Genomic DNA, 18,432 nt, shown 5'->3' with positions numbered 1-18,432 from the left:
TAACGTGTTGCTCCTTAGGTATGTTTGAAATCAGATTTTCTTCAAAATGGGGAGGTTTGTAGTCCGTGAAATATGGTAACTGTGTGCAGGGAGCGATGAGCAAGCTGATCAGGGGCAACGAACTGGAGCTGGCCATCAGCATGGGGACAGTGCTGGGTAACGTGCCCCAGCACCTGCGACTGGCCACGCACCTCCTGTCGCGCCGCTGTGAGCACCTGGGCAAATGGTCAGTGGCCAGTCTGTGTACCGTTGCTGCAGTGGCACTGTGGTGCTTTCTCTGTCGCTATGGTTTTGTCCAGTTTGAAGAAAAAAAGGAAAAAAAGATATGTTGGTTGCTCTCTATGTCTGGTTATATGATTTGTGTTTTGACATAAGTGGAATCTTAATGATGGATGCACTCACGCATCATGCATGCATACATTGATGATACCTCACAGCAGCAAGGACACACACACACACACACCAACACACATACATGCATGCACATTTTACTTGTTTTTTGTTTCTTTGTTGATGAGAGAAAATGCATTTTGGCACCTGATATCCACTCTGATTTGTGTAGAGCAGTCATGATATGCACGTTTGTTGTGATAAATGGTTTATCTGTGCCTGTCATTTTTTTCAGAGCTGTCATAATGTACTTCAGGTTAGCACGCTCAAACTTTTAATGTTTCTTATTTGGAAAATGCTTTTTGTGGTAATACCTGGATTATAGAAGATTGATTTTTGTGGTAATGCCTGATTTATGCCTGGTTCATATCTGTGGTTTTTGTGATAATATATGGTTCGTATCTGTTGTTTTAGTGGTAATACCTGGTTCATACCTGTGTTGTTTATTTATGGTCATACCTGGTTCATACCTGTGGTTTTTGTGGTATGATAATACCTGGTTCAAACGTGTAGTTTTTGTGGTAATCCCTGGTTCATTCCTGTGTTGATACATGGACCTGACAGGGAGCTGGGGGTAGACCTGCTGAAGACGATACCTGACAGTGAGGACCTATTGATACGGCTGTGTGCCCGCTGTGCTGCCAGCATGGACGAGATCAACCACCTGCATCGGCAGGTACCACTGGTTTTTGTCTTCTCCTGGGATACAATGCAATGCAAAATATTGAGTTACACATGCAGTGTTCAAACAGGTTTAAAAAAAAAAGAAAGTTTTTTAAAAAATTTATTAAAAAAAGAAGAAAAGAAAAAAAGTATTTTTGAGTTCCTTAGATTCTTTGGAAAACGACCCAGATTTCGTCAGATCTTGATTTTGGTTGTCTGTATTATTGAAACAAAAGAAAATTGCATATCGTTTCTGTCAGTGAAAAAGCACAGCAGCAGAACGTTCCACTTGAACTTAAATGTAAAAGTAAAATAACAAATTTCACGAAAACCAGATTCTAAAAGGAATTTATGACTGAAATAATGATTCTCAACTTCGTAGCAGATGACATTTCGCAAAAGGTGCACAGGTTGGCACTCAAAATACTGTGCCTTTTATCCAGGTTCCTGACACCATATTTTAAAGATTGTGGCCTTTGGTGCTTAAAAGTAGTTAATGTATTAATGTATATCTATATCTATGTTAATGTATATCTATATCTATCTTATATATATATATATATATATATATATATATATATATATATATATATATATATGTGGTAATTTTTTATTTCATTTTGTAATTAAAAACCTGTATGAACACTTGTGCTTTGGAGTTGACGAGTTGTCTATTATAATGTGTTGCATGATAATATATACATGCATGTGTGCATACATAAGTGTGTTTGTGTGTATATGTGTGTGCACATGATTGAAGCCTGACTGAATTACTCAGGAATAAAATGTTGAATGCCCAAAGGCATCTGTCAGTTTGGTCTACCCAGGTTGGCAGCCTGTCTTGCAAATGACTCCGTATTTGTAAAGTGCTTAGAACTTGGTCTCTGAACAAGGATCGACGCTGTATTAAATGACTCTGTGTTTGCAAAGTGCTTAGAACTTGGTCTCTGAACAAGGATCGACGCTGTATCAAATGACTCTGTGTTTGTAAAGTGCTTAGAACTTGGTCTCTGAACAAGGATCGACGCTGTATCAAATGACTCTGTGTTTGTAAAGTGCTTAGAGCTTGGTCTCTGAACAAGCATCGATGCTGTATCAAATGACTCTGTGTTTGTAAAGTGCTTAGAACTTGGTCTATGAACAAGGATCGACGCTGTATCAAATGACTCTGTGTTTGTAAAGTGTTTAGAGCTTGGTCTCTGAACAAGGATCAACGCTGTATCAAATGACTGTGTTTGTAAAGTGCTTAGAGCTTGGTCTCTGAACAAGGATCGACGCTGTATCAAATGACTCTGTGTTTGTAAAGTGCTTAGAGCTTGGTCTCTGAACAAGGATCGATGCTGTATCAAATGACTCTGTGTTTGTAAAGTGCTTAGAGCTTGGTCTCTGAACAAGGATCGACGCTGTATCAAATGACTCTGTGTTTGTAAAGTGTTTAGAGCTTGGTCTCTGAACAAGGATCGACGCTGTATCAAATGACTCTGTGTTTGTAAAGTGCTTAGAGCTTGGTCTCTGAACAAGGATCGACGCTGTATCAAATGACTCTGTGTTTGTAAAGTGCTTAGAGCTTGGTCTCTGAACAAGGATCGACGCTGTATCAAATGACTCTGTGTTTGTAAAGTGCTTAGAGCTTGGTCTCTGAACAAGGATCGACGCTGTATCAAATGACTCTGTGTTTGTAAAGTGCTTAGAACTTGGTCTCTGAACAAGGATCGACGCTGTATCAAATGACTCCGTATTTGTAAAGTGCTTAGAGCTTGGTCTCTGAACAAGGAAAGGCATTAAATGATTATCCTTATCAAATGACTCCATGTTTGTAAAGCATCTAGAACTTGGTCTCTGCAAGAGAATAGGCACAGTGTAAGTATCCCAATCAATCAGTCAAAATATATGATTGTGTCCATGGTTCAGGCGGGGTTGCCGTCGATGGAGGAGTGTATTCAGAAAGCTCAGCAGCAGGAGCGGCACGCAGACCCTGCCTCTGTCCTGTCCTCTGTGGGCTTCTACCTCCTGTCCACAGAGCCAGAGAGGGGGCTCAGACTGGGGCTGCAGTTCATCAAAGGTCAGTGGCTGTTCTGTGGTCTTCTTTCATTTTTTTTCTGTCTTTTGTTCTCTCTCTCTCTCTCTCTCTCTCTCTCTCTCTCTCTTCCCTCATACCTCACCCTGCTTGTGTCCAGAGCTTCTCCCCTCCTCCTCCCGCTTCCGTTCCTGCTTCCTGGTGGGTGTAGACTGGTGGCCTTACAATTAAACTTCTGTCAGTGTCAGTCTCTCTCTCTCTCTCTCTCTCTTCGATGTGCGGTCATTTAAGGGAGGATGAATTACATTTTTTGTTTAGTTGTAAAGCTTATGACGATATTCGAGAAAAATGTGTTGTATTTAAAACAAATTTAGCAAAGAATGAAGATATTTTTGGAGTGCTTAATCTAAATCAGGAAACTTCACTACAGTCACTTGCAAAATATATTGCCGAAGCGAATAACATGCGACGAAAAAAAAAACAATCATAAAATAGTATCAGGTGTTGCTCATTGTGAAAATTGAAATCTATGTTGTCATTCTCATATGGAAAATATTTATGTTATACATTTATATATGTTTTTTGTTTTTATTTCGCACTACATGCCATTACTTTGAATGGATGGTCGAACTGCACTTTGTTGCACAGATTAATTGATTTCGTTTTGGCTTTGGTTTTCATCAATATTATTACTATTGATGCATGTTGTTATTTGTATTATGAACCCCCATGTCATTAGGGCTGTAAAGCTATTGACATTAAAGTGTTCAGTGTTCAGTGTTCTCTCTCTTCTTCTTCTTCTTTTTCTCCTCTCTATCTCTCTGCTGCTCTTCCTCTTTCCCTCCCTCTTTCTTTCTTGGACCACAGAATATTTAGACATGTTTTTGTTGAATGACGAGTGATGAGGACATTGTCAGTAACTTTTTGGGATCCAGTTCAAAACTGCGTTCAAATCTTAACCCAGTGATTTTACTTAACACTTCCCTTTATCAGGAATTCTGGGGTCAACCCATACTGAGAAATGCATACTGACACCTGCTGTGTTGGTCAGGAAATTGAAGCAGTCTTCTCAAACACACACAGTGAAGTTGATGGAACCCACTGTGTGGTCCAAGTCTTCCCATTGGAGCCCATAGAACACTGCACTCCCCATAGAACACTGCACTCCCCATGGAACACTACACTCCCCATTGAACAGTGCACTGCCCTTAGCAAGCTTCACTTCCCATAGCACACAGAACACAGCGCTCCCCACAGAACACTGCGCTCCCCACAGAACACTGCACTCCCCATTGCACAGTGCACTGCCCTTAGCAAACTTCACTCCCCATAGCACACAGAACACAGCACTCCCCACAGAACACTGCACTCCCTAGAGCACAGTGCACTGCCCTTAGCAAGCTTCACTCCCCATAGCACACAGAACACAGCACTCCCCACAGAACACAGCACTCCCCACATAACACTGCACTCCCTAGAGCACAGTGCACTGCCCTTAGCAAACTTCACTCCCCATAGCAAACAGAACACAGCACTCCCCATAGAACACTGCACTCCCCATTGAACACTGCACTGCCCTCAGCAAGCTTCACTCCCCATAGCACACAGAACACAGCACTCCCTACAGAACACAGCACTCCCTAGAGCACAGTACACTGCCCTTAGCAAACTTCACTCCCAATAGTACACAGAACACAGCACTCCCCATAGAACACTGCACTCCCCATAGAACACTGCACCACCCTTAGTAAGCTTCACTCCCCATAGCACACAGAACACAGCGCTCCTCACAGAACACAGCACTCCCCATAGAACACTGCACTCCCCATTGAACACTGCACCACCCTTAGCAAGCTTCACTCCCCATAGCACACAGAACACAGCACTCCCCACAGAACACTGCACTCCCCATTGAACAGTACACTGCCCTTAGCAAGCTTCACTTCCCATAGCACACAGAACACAGCGCTCCCCACAGAACACAGCGCTCCCCACAGAACACTGCACTCCCCATTGCACAGTGCACTGCCCTTAGCAAACTTCACTCCCCATAGCACACAGAACACAGCTCTCCCCACAGAACACTGCACTCCTAGAGCACAGTGCACTGCCCTTAGCAAGCTTCACTTCCCATAGCACACAGAACACAGCACTCCCCATAGAACACTGCACTCCCCTTCGAACACTGCACTCCCCATAGAACACTGCACCACCCTTAGTAAGCTTCACTCCCCATAGCACACAGAACACAGCGCTCCCCACAGAACACAGCACTCCCCATAGAACACTGCACTCCGCATTGAACACTGCACCACCCTTAGCAAGCTTCACTCCCCATAGCACACAGAACACAGCACTCCCCACAGAACACTGCACTCCCCATTGAACAGTGCACTGCCCTTAGCAAGCTTCACTTCCCATAGCACACAGAACACAGCGCTCCCCACAGAACACAGCGCTCCCCACAGAACACTGCACTCCCCATTGCACAGTGCACTGCCCTTAGCAAACTTCACTCCCCATAGCACACAGAACACAGCACTCCCCACAGAACACTGCACTCCTAGAGCACAGTGCACTGCCCTTAGCAAGCTTCACTTCCCATAGCACACAGAACACAGCACTCCCCACAGAACACTGCACTCCCCACAGAACACAGCACTCCCCACAGAACATTCCACTCCCTAGAGCACAGTGCACTCTCATAGCACAGTGCACTCCCCATAGCACACAGCACACTGCACTCTGGGTAGGACTTAATCATGGCCAACAATCCCGATGTGTTTGTTTACAGTTTTGGTGGAATTTGAACACTTCTGCCACACAGTGTGTTACACTACTGTTTAAGCCATAGTAGCTGGTCAATGTGGGTAGCTTTATGAGCTGTATAGTATGGATTGTTTTGTTTAGGTCAGGAGTGCTATTGGCTTTATTTTATATAAACTGGTTTGTAAGGCCAAGGATGTTATCAGCTTTATTTCAAATAGATTGGTTTGTGACATATTGTTTTGTCTGGTGACAAGTTACAGGTCAGTAAATGGAATACACTCAATGCCATTGTGTTGTCCAAATGCTAAAGGTCAGCTGATAAACTGACTTGCTGCAATGATTATGTACACACCTTGATATTATGTGGGGTACAGGGTAAATTATAGCCATTGATCAGAATGAAGTCTTTCATGATATTGACTTGATGCACAGAGAAACTGTCCACCAAAGACTGGACAGCAGATGACCTGACCGACATGCTGCATCTCTTAGGGTGCATACGCACTGACCGCCTCCAGCACCACAAGAATACTATGTGAGTACTTGCAGAACATGTGTACTCGCATGTGTGTACGGATTGCTTATCACATGTGTTGATGATTTTGTAATCAAACAAAACAGACAAGCAGACCCTGCTACAAATAACTGCAGAATCTGTATAGTATGGATTGGTTTGTTTAGGATCCACCCATGACGGGTGCAATAGCCGAATGGTTAAAGCGCTGGACTTTCAATCTGAGGGTCCTGGGTTCGAATCTCGGTGCACCTGATGGGTAAAGGGTGGAGATTTTTCCGATCTCCCAGGTCAACATATGTGCAGACCTGCTAGTGCCTGAACCCCCTTCGTGTGTATGCGCACGCAGAAGATCAAATACGCACGTTAAAGATCCTGTAATCCATGTCAGCGTTCGGTAGGTTATGGAAACAAGAATATACCCAGCATGCACACCCCCAAAAACGGAGTATGGCTGCGTACATGGCGGGGTAAATAAAAAAAACAACAAACAAACGGTCATACACGTAAAATGTTACATGTCTGCCTGAGTGTGTATGTGTGTGCGTCTGAAATCTGATTGAATGACACAGGAAATGAATGATGAGCGCCCAGTGGCTGCCGTCAGTTGGCTCTACCCAGGTAGGCAGCTTGTGGTGCAAATGTCCCCGTGTATGTAAAGCGTTTAGAACTTGGTCTCTGACGGAGGATAGGCGCTATAGAAGTATCCACATCAATCAATCAGTCAGAATCTTCAATATTTTCTGGTTCTTGGTAGATGTTGTGTTATCAGTCATATGCAGTGATAGGCAGGTGGTAGCATGCTCAGCTGAAGAAGTCTGATTTAGATTATCTGTCTGACTGGTAAAGACTGAATATTCTGGTAAGCATTTTCCTTCCATGTTGATTTCAACTAAGAATCTAAAGTTGGCTTTAATTTTTTTCTTGCAAGTGTGAAGTACTCTGAGAATAAAGGATAGGACTAACAGACTTTTTGTTGTTGTTGTTGTTAATATCAGGACCACTCCCTTGATGACTGGTCACTAGGAGTGAGCTTTGTATGCATAGTCCTTTCTTGCCATTGAGGCAGCCATTCTCTGCAGTTGTTTTTTACTGGGTATCTTTCCTTTTCCAAAACACTTTAAATGCTGACATGAAGACCAAATCTTTCTCGTACCAGTTTTGGTTGCTGCCAAAAAAGAAAATCTCTGTACCAAAGTATACATAATACAGTTTGTGTATTGTGGTTTTCTGCTTGTGCAGCCGCATAAAGCTGAATTAGGCACAAGTAAGTTTGTGTGGGTGTTTACCAGTTAGAAAAAAAAAAAAAATCATGACCTACCCCCCTTCCCCTTTAATGTGTTACATGTGGCAGCGGTCTGAACAATATATCACAAACAGTGTGGAGATGGAGGTGTGATGTGTGGTTATTTCGCTTTGGTGATGATATATGTTCACAAACCGCAAGATGCGTTTACTTGTTGATACCATTTAGTGAAGTACACAAGGACTGGCATTCCAGCATTGATAAGCATTGATACACTCGGCACAGGCACAGGGCTGAAACAAGTGGCACAGCTGCTAGCAACTGTGTGTTTTTTGTTTGTGTGTGTGTGTGTGTGTGTGTGTGTGCGTGTGTTTGTGCATGGATGTGTTTGTACATGTGCGCATGCATGTGCGGAGAGAGGAGTGATCAGAAGAGTGAGTATGCTCCACCGCACCCACAGTTACTGTGTCCAGAATGACTGCTAATGTATTGCTTTGTCACTCCTGTAGTCTTCACTGCAATGAATGTGGTTTCTGGGTGGTGTGGGGTGGACGGGGTGGGGGAGTTGTGACCCATGACAGTGTGCGGAGAGAGGAGTGACCAGAAGAGTGAGTATGCTCCACTGCACCCACAGTTACTGTGTCCAGAATGACTGCTGGTGTATTGCTTTGCCACTCCTGTTGTCTTCACTGCAGTGAATGTGGTTTCTGGGTGGTGTGGGGTGGACGGGGTGGGGGAGTTGTGACCCATGACAGTGAAATCTGTGTTTGTTGTGGCAGACTGATGTATGAGCTGTTGGCACTGTCGTCCTACGTGGGTACTCTGGTGGCTATCCGCAGAGGATATCACGAATTGGTGCCCGCCCTCTTCAGACATACCAGGTGTGTGTGTGTGTGTGTGTGTGTGTGTGTGTGTGTGTGTATTTGCATATGTGTGTGTGTGTGTGTGTGCATGTATGTGTGTGTGCATGTGTGTGTGGTTGTGTGAGGAGGGGGGCGAGTGAATGCATGCATGTGTGGGAGGGGGGTTGAGAAATAGTGCAGGTCTGTGTGTCTGTTTTACTCTACCTTTTTAGCGTTTGGAAATTTGTGTATGTGTCTGCGTGCATTTCTGTTGTTTATCTGCGCATACATTTGTGTATATTTGGATGCATTCACGTGTGTTTTTAGTTGCAATTTTAAAAAACACTCACTTTAGTCACAGTTTGTGCTCTGTGTGTGTCTGTGCAAATGTAAGGATATGTGCACTGGATGAGACATTTTAGCTTTGGGTGTGTGCTGTACATAAAGCGTTTGTGTGAGAGGGAGGAGGGGAAGGGACTAGCTCTGTGTGTGTGTGTGTGTGTGTGTGTGTGTGACAGAGGGAGATCAAGTGCACGTTTGCGCAATAACTTCGTGTTTCATCCGTCTCGGTCCCCATCGAACTTTCACTCTTGATGTTGCTGTTATGAGTAGTGGCCCTTTCTTTACATTGTCAGTTTTACAACCCCAATTTCTCCTTTCTGTCTGTCTTCTGTAGCATTTGGTAGGTTCACAAGGCCTGACAGGCGCATTGGGTCTATGCATAAGTCACATATCTGCAGTTTTTTTCTTCAGATGTGGTGTAGCATAGTTTGAACGATCAGTACACTTCCAGGCCTCCTTGAAACTTAAACTGGTTACAAAATTACTTGTAACATCTGCCATGTTCTGTGTTGTCTGGAAAAAAATAAACAATAACAGATAACATGACATGGTGGGATGGGATGGGATGTGGTGTGGTGTGATAGGATGCGGTGTGATGTAGTGTGATGGGATGTGATAGGACATGGTGTGATATGACAGGATGTGGTGTGATGTAGTGTGATGGGATGTGATAGGACATGGTGTGATATGACAGGATGTGGTGTGATAGGATGCAGTGTGGTGTGATAGGATGCGGTGAGATGTAGTGTGATGGGATGTGATAGGACATGGTGTGATATGACAGGATGTGGTGTGATGTAGTGTGATGGGATGCGATAGGACATGGTGTGATATGACAGGATGTGGTGTGATAGGATGCAGTGTGGTGTGATAGGATGCGGTGTGATGTAGTGTGATGGGATGTGATAGGACATGGTGTGATATGACAGGATGTGGTGTGATGGGATGTGATAGGACATGGTGTGATATGACAGTATGCGGTGTGATAGGATGCAGTGTGGTGTGATAGGATGCGGTGTGATGTAGTGTGATGGGATGTGATAGGATATGGTGTGATATGACAGGATGTGGTGTGATGTAGTGTGATGGGATGCAATAGGACATGGTGTGATATGACAGGATGTGGTGTGATAGGATGCAGTGTGGTGTGGTAGGATGCGGTGTGATGTAGTGTGATGGGATGCGATAGGACATGGTGTGATATGACAGGATGTGGTGTGACAGGATGTGGTATGATGTAGTGTGATGGGATACGATAGGACATGGTGTGATATGACAGGATGCAGTATGGTGTGACAGGATGCAGTGTGGTTTGATAGGATGCGGTGTGATGTGACAGGGTGTGGTGTGGTGTGGTGTGATAGGATGTGATGTGGTGTGGTGTGATAGGATGTGGTGTGGTGCAATCTGCCATGTGACTGAAGACAGGTTTGACAGGTGTGACGGAACTGCGGTGTGACTGTTGCAGAGAGATGATGACGAAGGAGATGATCCAGCTGCCTCTCAGTCTGCGAGACGTGGAGCAGGATTATGAGGCCTGGGCTCACCACCAGTCAGTGTGTGTGTGTGTGTGTGTGTGTGTGTGTGTGAGAGTGTGTGTGTGCATGCTTGTGTGTGTGTGTGTGTGTGAGTGAGTGTATATATGTGTGCGTGTGCGTGCGTGCGTGTGTGTGTGTGTGTGTGTGTCTGTCTGTCTGCGTGTGTGTATGCGTGTTTGTGTGTGTGCATGTGTGAGTGTGTGTGTACTTGTGCATATGTGTTGTGAGTGTGATTGTTGTGTGTGTGTTTGTACAATGTGTGTAATTCTGGTTGTTGTTCTCATTCTTGTTTTCATACCTCAGATAGATTTTAATGGATTTTATGTGTGTAATTCTGGTGGTGGTTCTCATTCTTGTTTTCATACCTCAGATAGATTTTAATGGATTTTAGGGTTTGGGTTTTGGTTTGTGCAAGAAATTTACATGATGGTGATTAGTTTATACATGTATGCACCTCTTTTTTTTTTTTTTTAAAGTGTTACTTAAAGTGTACGCTTTAATTAAAGTCTTCAACAAAGCAAGGATTGACTTTGATTTTAGTGATATCAGATTCAGAAAAGCAACTGCAATTTTTTATCTGTCAGAGATTAGAATTATATACCTTCTGTCTCTCAGCCTCCTTCTTTGTACCAAGATTGTGATCATCAGTAACTGCGATAATGAATATTAATGTCACAATCATGTACACACAGGAAGGAGAAGAGTTGGGGTGGTGGTGGGATTTCTGTGATAATTGACGATCAAAGTTTGCGTTCCAATACTATGATTTTGATGATTAATAATTGTGATTATAGGTGTTTACGCCCCAGTACACAGATTGTGACAATCAGTAATTGTGATGATCAATGTTTATGCTCCAGTACAAAGACTGTAATTATCAATGATTGTGATGATAAGTATTTTCCTCCCAGTACTAAGATTGTGATGTTCAATAGTTGTGATGATCAGTGTTTACATCTTAGTACTAAGATTGTGATAATCAGTAATTGTGGTGATCAGTGTTTGCGCCCCAGTACTAAGGGTGGGATAATCAGTAATTGTGTTGATCAATATTTTTGATCCAATCATGTACACACACAGGAAGGATGAGAGTAGGGGTGGTGAGGGGGAGCCGTCCAGCCCAGGCTGGGTCCAGCTGCAGCGACGACTGGGGTGTGAGACGTGGCCGTTGGAGTTTGGGCCGGACTGCGTAGCCAGCTCTCATCTGCCTTCACACTCTGACGTTCATGTGTCTGTGCTGACTGGGCACAGGATCAGGGTCAGTGTCCGCATCTGCTGTTGTTCATTTGTGTGTGTGTGAGGGGGCTGCCATGGGGTGCTGAGGGCTGGGGGGGTGCCATGTAAGCAACTTTATACCATTTCTGGAAGTGTTCATGTTGCGAATGTTCTTGTTTCCATAACCCATGAAATGCTTATACGGGATCTTTGACATATATGTTTGATCTTTGGTTTGCAGTTACACAAGATGGGACTTCAGTATGGCATTAGCAGGTGTGCACGTCTATTGAAATGTGAGATCAGAAATATCTCCACCATTAACCAACCAAGTATCATGGCCAGAATTTTTTAAACCAGGGTCCTAAGTCCAGTGCTTTAACCACTCTGCTGTTGTGTCCATTGTTCTGACTGACTGTACTGGTGTGCAGGGTCTGGCTGTCTTCCTAGAGGATGGCAATTCGGCACTGTCGGTGAACGAAGCCCTCATGTGGGCCAAGGTCAACCCCTTCTCTCCCCTTGGCTCCGGCATGAGGATCACCCCATTCTGACCCCTGACCTCTGAGCCAGCCCACCAGGATCACACTGCTGTGAACCATGTTCCTCCACCTCTGCATCAGTCTGACCAGAAACAGGGTGGTCTGGATTCCTCCCAAGGACAGCAGTGGTCATTTTGCTTCCCCCCTCCCCCTGCGCCCCTCCTCCCTTTCCCAAGCCTCTCCCTTTTACTTATTGATTTCTTTCTGTCCAGCTTCAGTCTTACCTTTCGCTGTTTTTGTTTTAGTCCCTCTTTAGGGTGAGGGCTGGATGTAAGAAAGCACGTTCCTTGCTTATCTGATATCCACAATAATAAAGATTTTGTCTTGTCTTGGGGCAAGACTGATGTCAGTTACTCCCTCACACCCATACTTCTCTTCTTCTGGTTGTTCAGTATTTGTAACCACAAGTAGTAGTACTGCATGTAAGTATCATCTGTATCTTTGTTTTCTTCTGCATGTCTTTGAAGCTGCAGAAAAATTCTTCTTTATGCCAAGTTGTACATAAAGGACTTCATATCTCTCCTGCCATATCTCCACCCCTACCCACCACCCTAAAAACTGAAACGAAACATGCACAAAGATGGGGGGGAAACAACAAAACAACAACAACCACGCACACACACACACACACACACACACACACAAATTAGTGGCAACAAAACCCCACAAAGAAACGATCAGCCACAAAAAAGAAAAAGAAAAAAAGAAACCTTTTGACAATGAATAGTAAAAGCAAGAGACATGCCATAATTTTGACTGTGATGTATTGCGTCTTCAGTGCACTGCCATTTCTGTTTATTATGGACAGTTTTTTTTGTGAAGCTTTGGTAATGATGGTACAACTGTTATGTGCTGGCATTCCCATGTGTGTGAGTGTTGAAGGGAGGGTGAATGTGGGTGTGTATGTGAGGGGAAGAGGGTATGGCTGTGGGGGAGGAGGTGTGGGGCTGTGGGGCAGTATATTCATGCATTGGTTGATACGCCGTCCATTTTTTGCTGTATTTGTTGAACTCTTGTGTTATTGCTCCAGAAATTATATTTGTTCACTGACTTAAAGTATTTTTCTTTAGATCTTTGTTATTGTTACAGAAGTGATATTTGTTCACTTGTTCTCTGTGTCTCATTGTGAGAGATTGAATGCACTGTCACTGATTATTTCATCAGCAGAGTTTGTTTTTTGGATTTGTTGTTTGTTTATATTTGTTTTGTTTGTTTATATTATGAAATGAATGAGTTCAAGGGGAGAGAAAAGCAAACCACAATTTGTTTATGCCTGATAAAAAAAAACAACAACAAAACCGCACCAAAATTGATCATTTCCGTCCTTCCACTTGTTCTCAAACTGGTTACTTGTGTATCTTTTTGGATATCACCCCTTGTAACAGTTAAATTATTACAGTGTCTGTCCAGTTCTTGTTAAGGTTGTTTATTATTATTATTATTATTGTGACTTGTGTGTGTTGAGAATGGAGAGATATACAGTCTCTATACTTATGCTTGCATAAAATTATTTTTCTTTTCTAATTGTTCACACTGAAACAAGCATTTATGAATGTATGTAATATGGTGAGTGCTGTATTGTGTCAAAATAAAATGAAATGTCATGAATATACCTAACGAAAGGATGGTCTAAATCTGTAACTGGAGGCACCCCTGTAATAGGTGGAGTGTATTTCAGTTGTTACTACTGATGACTGGCTTCCAGCGCAGTAAAGTGATTGCCACTGTTTGTATAAATGCCGCACAGAGGTTCAGTAACTGTGGGAAATACATGTATATGAATGTGAAAAACAGATATATATGTGAATATGAAAGTGTTCCTTTTGTTGAACAAAGAGATAAGAAAGGATCAAATCATAGGTGGTGTGAAGAAAGGAAACACAGTGTGCGATTTGTAACAACCTCCCCACATTCATCAGTATTTTGGTCACTGGCTGTGTGTTCTTCATAGACAAACTTTTGTGACTGAGTACACGTGTCTATGCTGACACCTCCCCTTTGGCACATAGGCTTTTGGACTGCCTGCTATAATCGTTGAAAAGGGGGCAGATTAGACTGGATGTCATGATTGTGTTTTTTTTTGGTTTTTTACCCTTTTGTTCATGCATTGGTGTTTTACTTGCTGGCATATAAATGTGTGTAAAAGGGGCATAGAAGCATGAGAGGAGGCAGATGATGTTTGTACTTCAACTAAGGTGGAAAGATCACTATTTATTCTGGTATGTTTGAAGAATAGAAAAAAAACATATATTGCCACTTCATCCGTTATGTTTGAAGAGCAAAGAAATATAAAATCTCTGATATTAATACTTAATTAGATGGAGAAATCACTGCTTGGCTGGTTATATGTGAAGAACAAAATGAAAAAAAGCTTGCATGTTAATGTTTTTTGAGGTGGAAAAATTGCTGCTTGATCCATTATGTGTGAAGAACACACACACACACACACACACACACACACACACACACACACAATTGCATATTGATGGTGTTGTTTTTTTAGGTGGAGAAATCACCACTTGTTATGTTTTTACATCCAACAGAGAAAAACACACACACAAAAAACAACAAAAAAAACAACTTATGTGTTAATTTTTTTTTTTTTTTTTTACATTGGTTGTGCAGGGTACCTAGAGGAATACAGTGCCATTACTATGTTCACCAGTATTCCAGGTGGTGTTCATGGCAGCAGGGTCAAAGTCTGTCTTTACCTTGTATATTTTTTCTCTTCATCTCTTTCTATGCTTGTAAACATTGGCTATCTATGCAGCATTGCCAATGCAATAGTTAAAACTCATGGTTTTTTTTGTGTGAATTATTATTTTGTGTGGACAGTTCTACATGTTTTAGTACTTTACCATTGCAAAGAACGCACATAAACTGATAACAGTGTTGTGCCAAATGTGAGGCTCAGCAATTTTTGTTGCCTGTAGGTGATGCCTTGCTTATTTTGCATCAGAACAGACACTACCAAACAGCACCAAAATGACTTAGAAGCAGCGCAGGGTCTTCTCTGGTGTGCTGCCATCTGGTGGCTGAACATTAACAGCTCGTCGTGGATGGCTGGTGCTGGAATTGTGGAAGATGACCCAGGACATGACTGTGTATGGGTGACTCAGGATGTGGGGTGGGGATAGGGAGTGAGGAAATGGCACACAGGATGGGGATGTAAAAAAAAACCCAAAACAAAACAAAAAACAAAAAAAAATTGTTGTGCCAAATGATGATGGCAAGGCAAAGATAAAACTGCACGAAAACGGCTGCAATCCAACAGGGGGCAAATCATGGCTGCACAACACTTGTTCAGTTTAACATCTATTCAGCACAAAATGTGATATTGGACAGTATCACTTATCACGAATATCCAGTCTGTCAGGCATAATGTACTTACCTTTGTGTAGTTTTGAATTATTCTTACTTTTGTGTTATAAAGTTACTTACCTTTGCACAATTTTAAGGTATGCATTGTATGATTTTACATAGGTTTAAAGTGTACTTGCTGTTGTATAGCATTAAAGTCTACCAGTTGTTTATTCTGCTTTCTTTTTGTTGTTGTCTTAAAGTCTGCTTACTTTTGCATGATTTTAAAGTCCTGAATGTGATTCTGTGGGGTCTGTCATGGCAGTTATGAGAGAAGTTCTTTCTTGCATGTGTTATGAGGACACACAACACATTTTTCATGTGTACACATGATGATTATTTCTGTCTGCCTGAATGCATACATGTTTTGTTTGATGATCTGATGCACCAAAACCATTATACAGAAGGTGAAAAAGGGCGTGTGTTGTGCGCATACTTATGTGTATATGGGTGTGCACCTGTGTGCCTGTGCATCAGCACAGCTGCACTCATGTGATATTGTTTGTGCATGTTTTCACCAAACTGCCACTTCATGATTGGTATTCCTCATGTGGATTTTTTCCACCGATTTCTTTCTTCCCAAATACCTGTTAGACAGACTCCAACGAATTCAGAATAACGCTGCCAGACTCATTTGCAGAGCTTCTAAATTTGACCATGTTTCTCCTCTCCTTCAGTCTCTCCACTGGTTGCCTGTTTCTGATCGAATAGACTATAAGCTATCCACTCTGACCTTTTCTGCAGTCAACGGATCTGGCCCCAAGTATCTTTCTGAACTCATCCATATCTATACCCCGTCTCGCCAGCTCCGTTCTTCCTCTGATACTCGACTTCTCAGGATACCTCACGTCAGAAGTAAGACCTATGGACACAGATCGTTTTCTTTTCAATCGCCAAAGACGTGGAACAAGCTCCCTGATAACCTCCGTCATTCTGATTCCCTCGCATCTTTTAAATCTCGTCTCAAAACTCACCTTTTCCCTCAGCAATAAGTTCAATTGTGGCAGGTCCACAACTACATGCATGTATATGAATGTGTATTGTGTGTGCGTGTGTTTATGTAAGTTTGTGCCTGCCTATGTGTGCGTATGTGTTAGGGTAGCTGTTAGACACACATGTATGTTAAAATGTATGTATGCAGTGTGTGTGTGTGCGTGCGTGTGTGTGTGCGCGTGCGTGCGTGCGCGCGCGTGTGTGTGTGTGTGTGTGTGTGTGGTCACATTTTGGTGTGTGTATGTAACATAGATATAATGTTTTATGTTATCAAAAGCGTTTTTGTAAAGCACCTAGAGCAGATTTCTGGATAGTGTGCTATATAAGTATCCATTATTATTATTATTATTATTATTTCTTGCATTGCTGAATTATTTTTGGTCGGCAGCAAGTATGTGTGTATACTCATTCATATTTTAAATTAATAAATTAGTTAACCTCTGCTTTTTGTCACCTGTTTTTGCATTTGTATGTAGTACGAGCAGCAGCAGTAGGAGTTGTAGTGGTAGTCGTAGCAGTGGGAGGAAGAGGTGTGGAAGGTGCAAAATGATAGGCTTTTCTGCCCTCAAATGACTCATATGTGAACACATAGTTTACAGGTTACAACCTCATTTCCAGGTGGCTTGGTTACATGTGCTCACATTTTAAAAAAATTTTATTATGATAATATAGACAGCTTTGATTCAATAGTATGAAGACACTGTAATCTATTCATCAAAAAATAAGAAATTATCAGTGTTTATTGAGGGGAGATGTGGGGGTGGAGGGATGGACTGTGACAGTGATTTTAACAGAGGCCAGTGGGTAAACAGCAGCATTCCCCTTCCCCTCATTGCTCTTTTTTGTTCTGTTTTTGTTGTTGTTTGTTAACTGAGATTTTAATTCCTCATGCAATTTACAAAGCTGTTATTATCTCTGTCTCTCCACCGATGCTTTCACTACTCATTGTTTGTGTTTACTAATTGTTGGTGAAGGAGAGTGTGGCATCTGCTATATTCAGACAAGATTGCCATCAATATTTCTTACACTTCATCTGCATAATTGTCAAAGGATGTTTCTTTCAGAAATAAAATTGTTACATCACAGAGTTGGAGTCAGGATTGCTTGTTTTAATGCTGCTTTTCTGTCATTGCAAAAATAATGCAACAGAAGTTTTGCCCTCACTTCCTTATTGCGCACACACACACACATGGAAAATATGTTTCAAGTTTAATGTTGTTTTTCTGGTACTGCATAAACTGCGAACAGAACAAACAGAAGTTCAGCACCACTATTTCCTTTCTACCCCCCCCCCCCCCCACACACACACACGCATAGCAACTGTCCATCATCTTTCTGTGGCATACAGGTAATTCATTTTCAATCTCAGATTATGGTTCAGTGAACACATTGGTCATAAGACAGTTTTGCTGAACACAAAGTTGTGGTATGCTAGGTTTTTACACACTCCTGGAATCCAATATGTAATGGGCCTTAATGGTCCTGAAAATATATTGGGATTTTCCTGAAAGCTCTATGTATTTCTAGAGTTTTGAAGAACTGTAGCTTTTAAGCTTTTGAAGGGAAAAAAGAGAGTTACACATGGACATAACAGTTGAACAGTAATCTAACTGGGGAAGAAACAACAATATGCGTGTCCTTAAACTGGCCACACTGCATGGTTGTTATGCTAACAGACATATAAAATGCACACTCATGTATACATACACTCTATGAGTTTGATGAAACTGTGTCTTTCAATAATATAAAAAAAAGGAAAATATGTTAATAACAAAGACACGTTTTGTGTTTGATGAAACAGAGTCTGTCAATAATAAAGAACTGGAAAATATATTAATAACAAAAGTCCTTGGGGGAAACAACAACAAAAGTACAGAATGTTGTTTTCACTGACACTCAAGAAACTTGCTGTGAAAAAATTGCCAACATACATACAGTAAATGGTCCAATGATTCCATCCTCAAAAGCTCCCCAGTATATGGATCCCAACCCTCCCAACCTCTT

The 18,432-nt window shown here is 42.2% G+C and overlaps 1 protein-coding gene across 1 annotated transcript in view; it reads left to right on the top strand.

Moving 5' to 3' along the window:
• LOC143298588 (WD repeat-containing protein 17-like) overlaps positions 1-12,996 on the top strand; it is a 36,100-nt gene extending 23,104 nt beyond the window's left edge. The window contains 8 exon segments of the mRNA XM_076611468.1: positions 90-226; positions 955-1,066; positions 2,965-3,115; positions 6,272-6,374; positions 8,379-8,480; positions 10,252-10,335; positions 11,402-11,579; positions 11,968-12,996. Coding sequence (XP_076467583.1) covers positions 90-226; positions 955-1,066; positions 2,965-3,115; positions 6,272-6,374; positions 8,379-8,480; positions 10,252-10,335; positions 11,402-11,579; positions 11,968-12,087 — 987 coding nt within the window. The 3' untranslated portion in view covers positions 12,088-12,996.
• The last annotated feature ends 5,436 nt before the right edge of the window (positions 12,997-18,432 follow it).

This window comes from Babylonia areolata, chromosome 24, assembly GCF_041734735.1.
Source record: "Babylonia areolata isolate BAREFJ2019XMU chromosome 24, ASM4173473v1, whole genome shotgun sequence".
NCBI classification, from domain to species: domain Eukaryota; kingdom Metazoa; phylum Mollusca; class Gastropoda; order Neogastropoda; family Buccinidae; genus Babylonia; species Babylonia areolata.
This window is presented reverse-complemented; position numbering and strand designations above follow the sequence as displayed.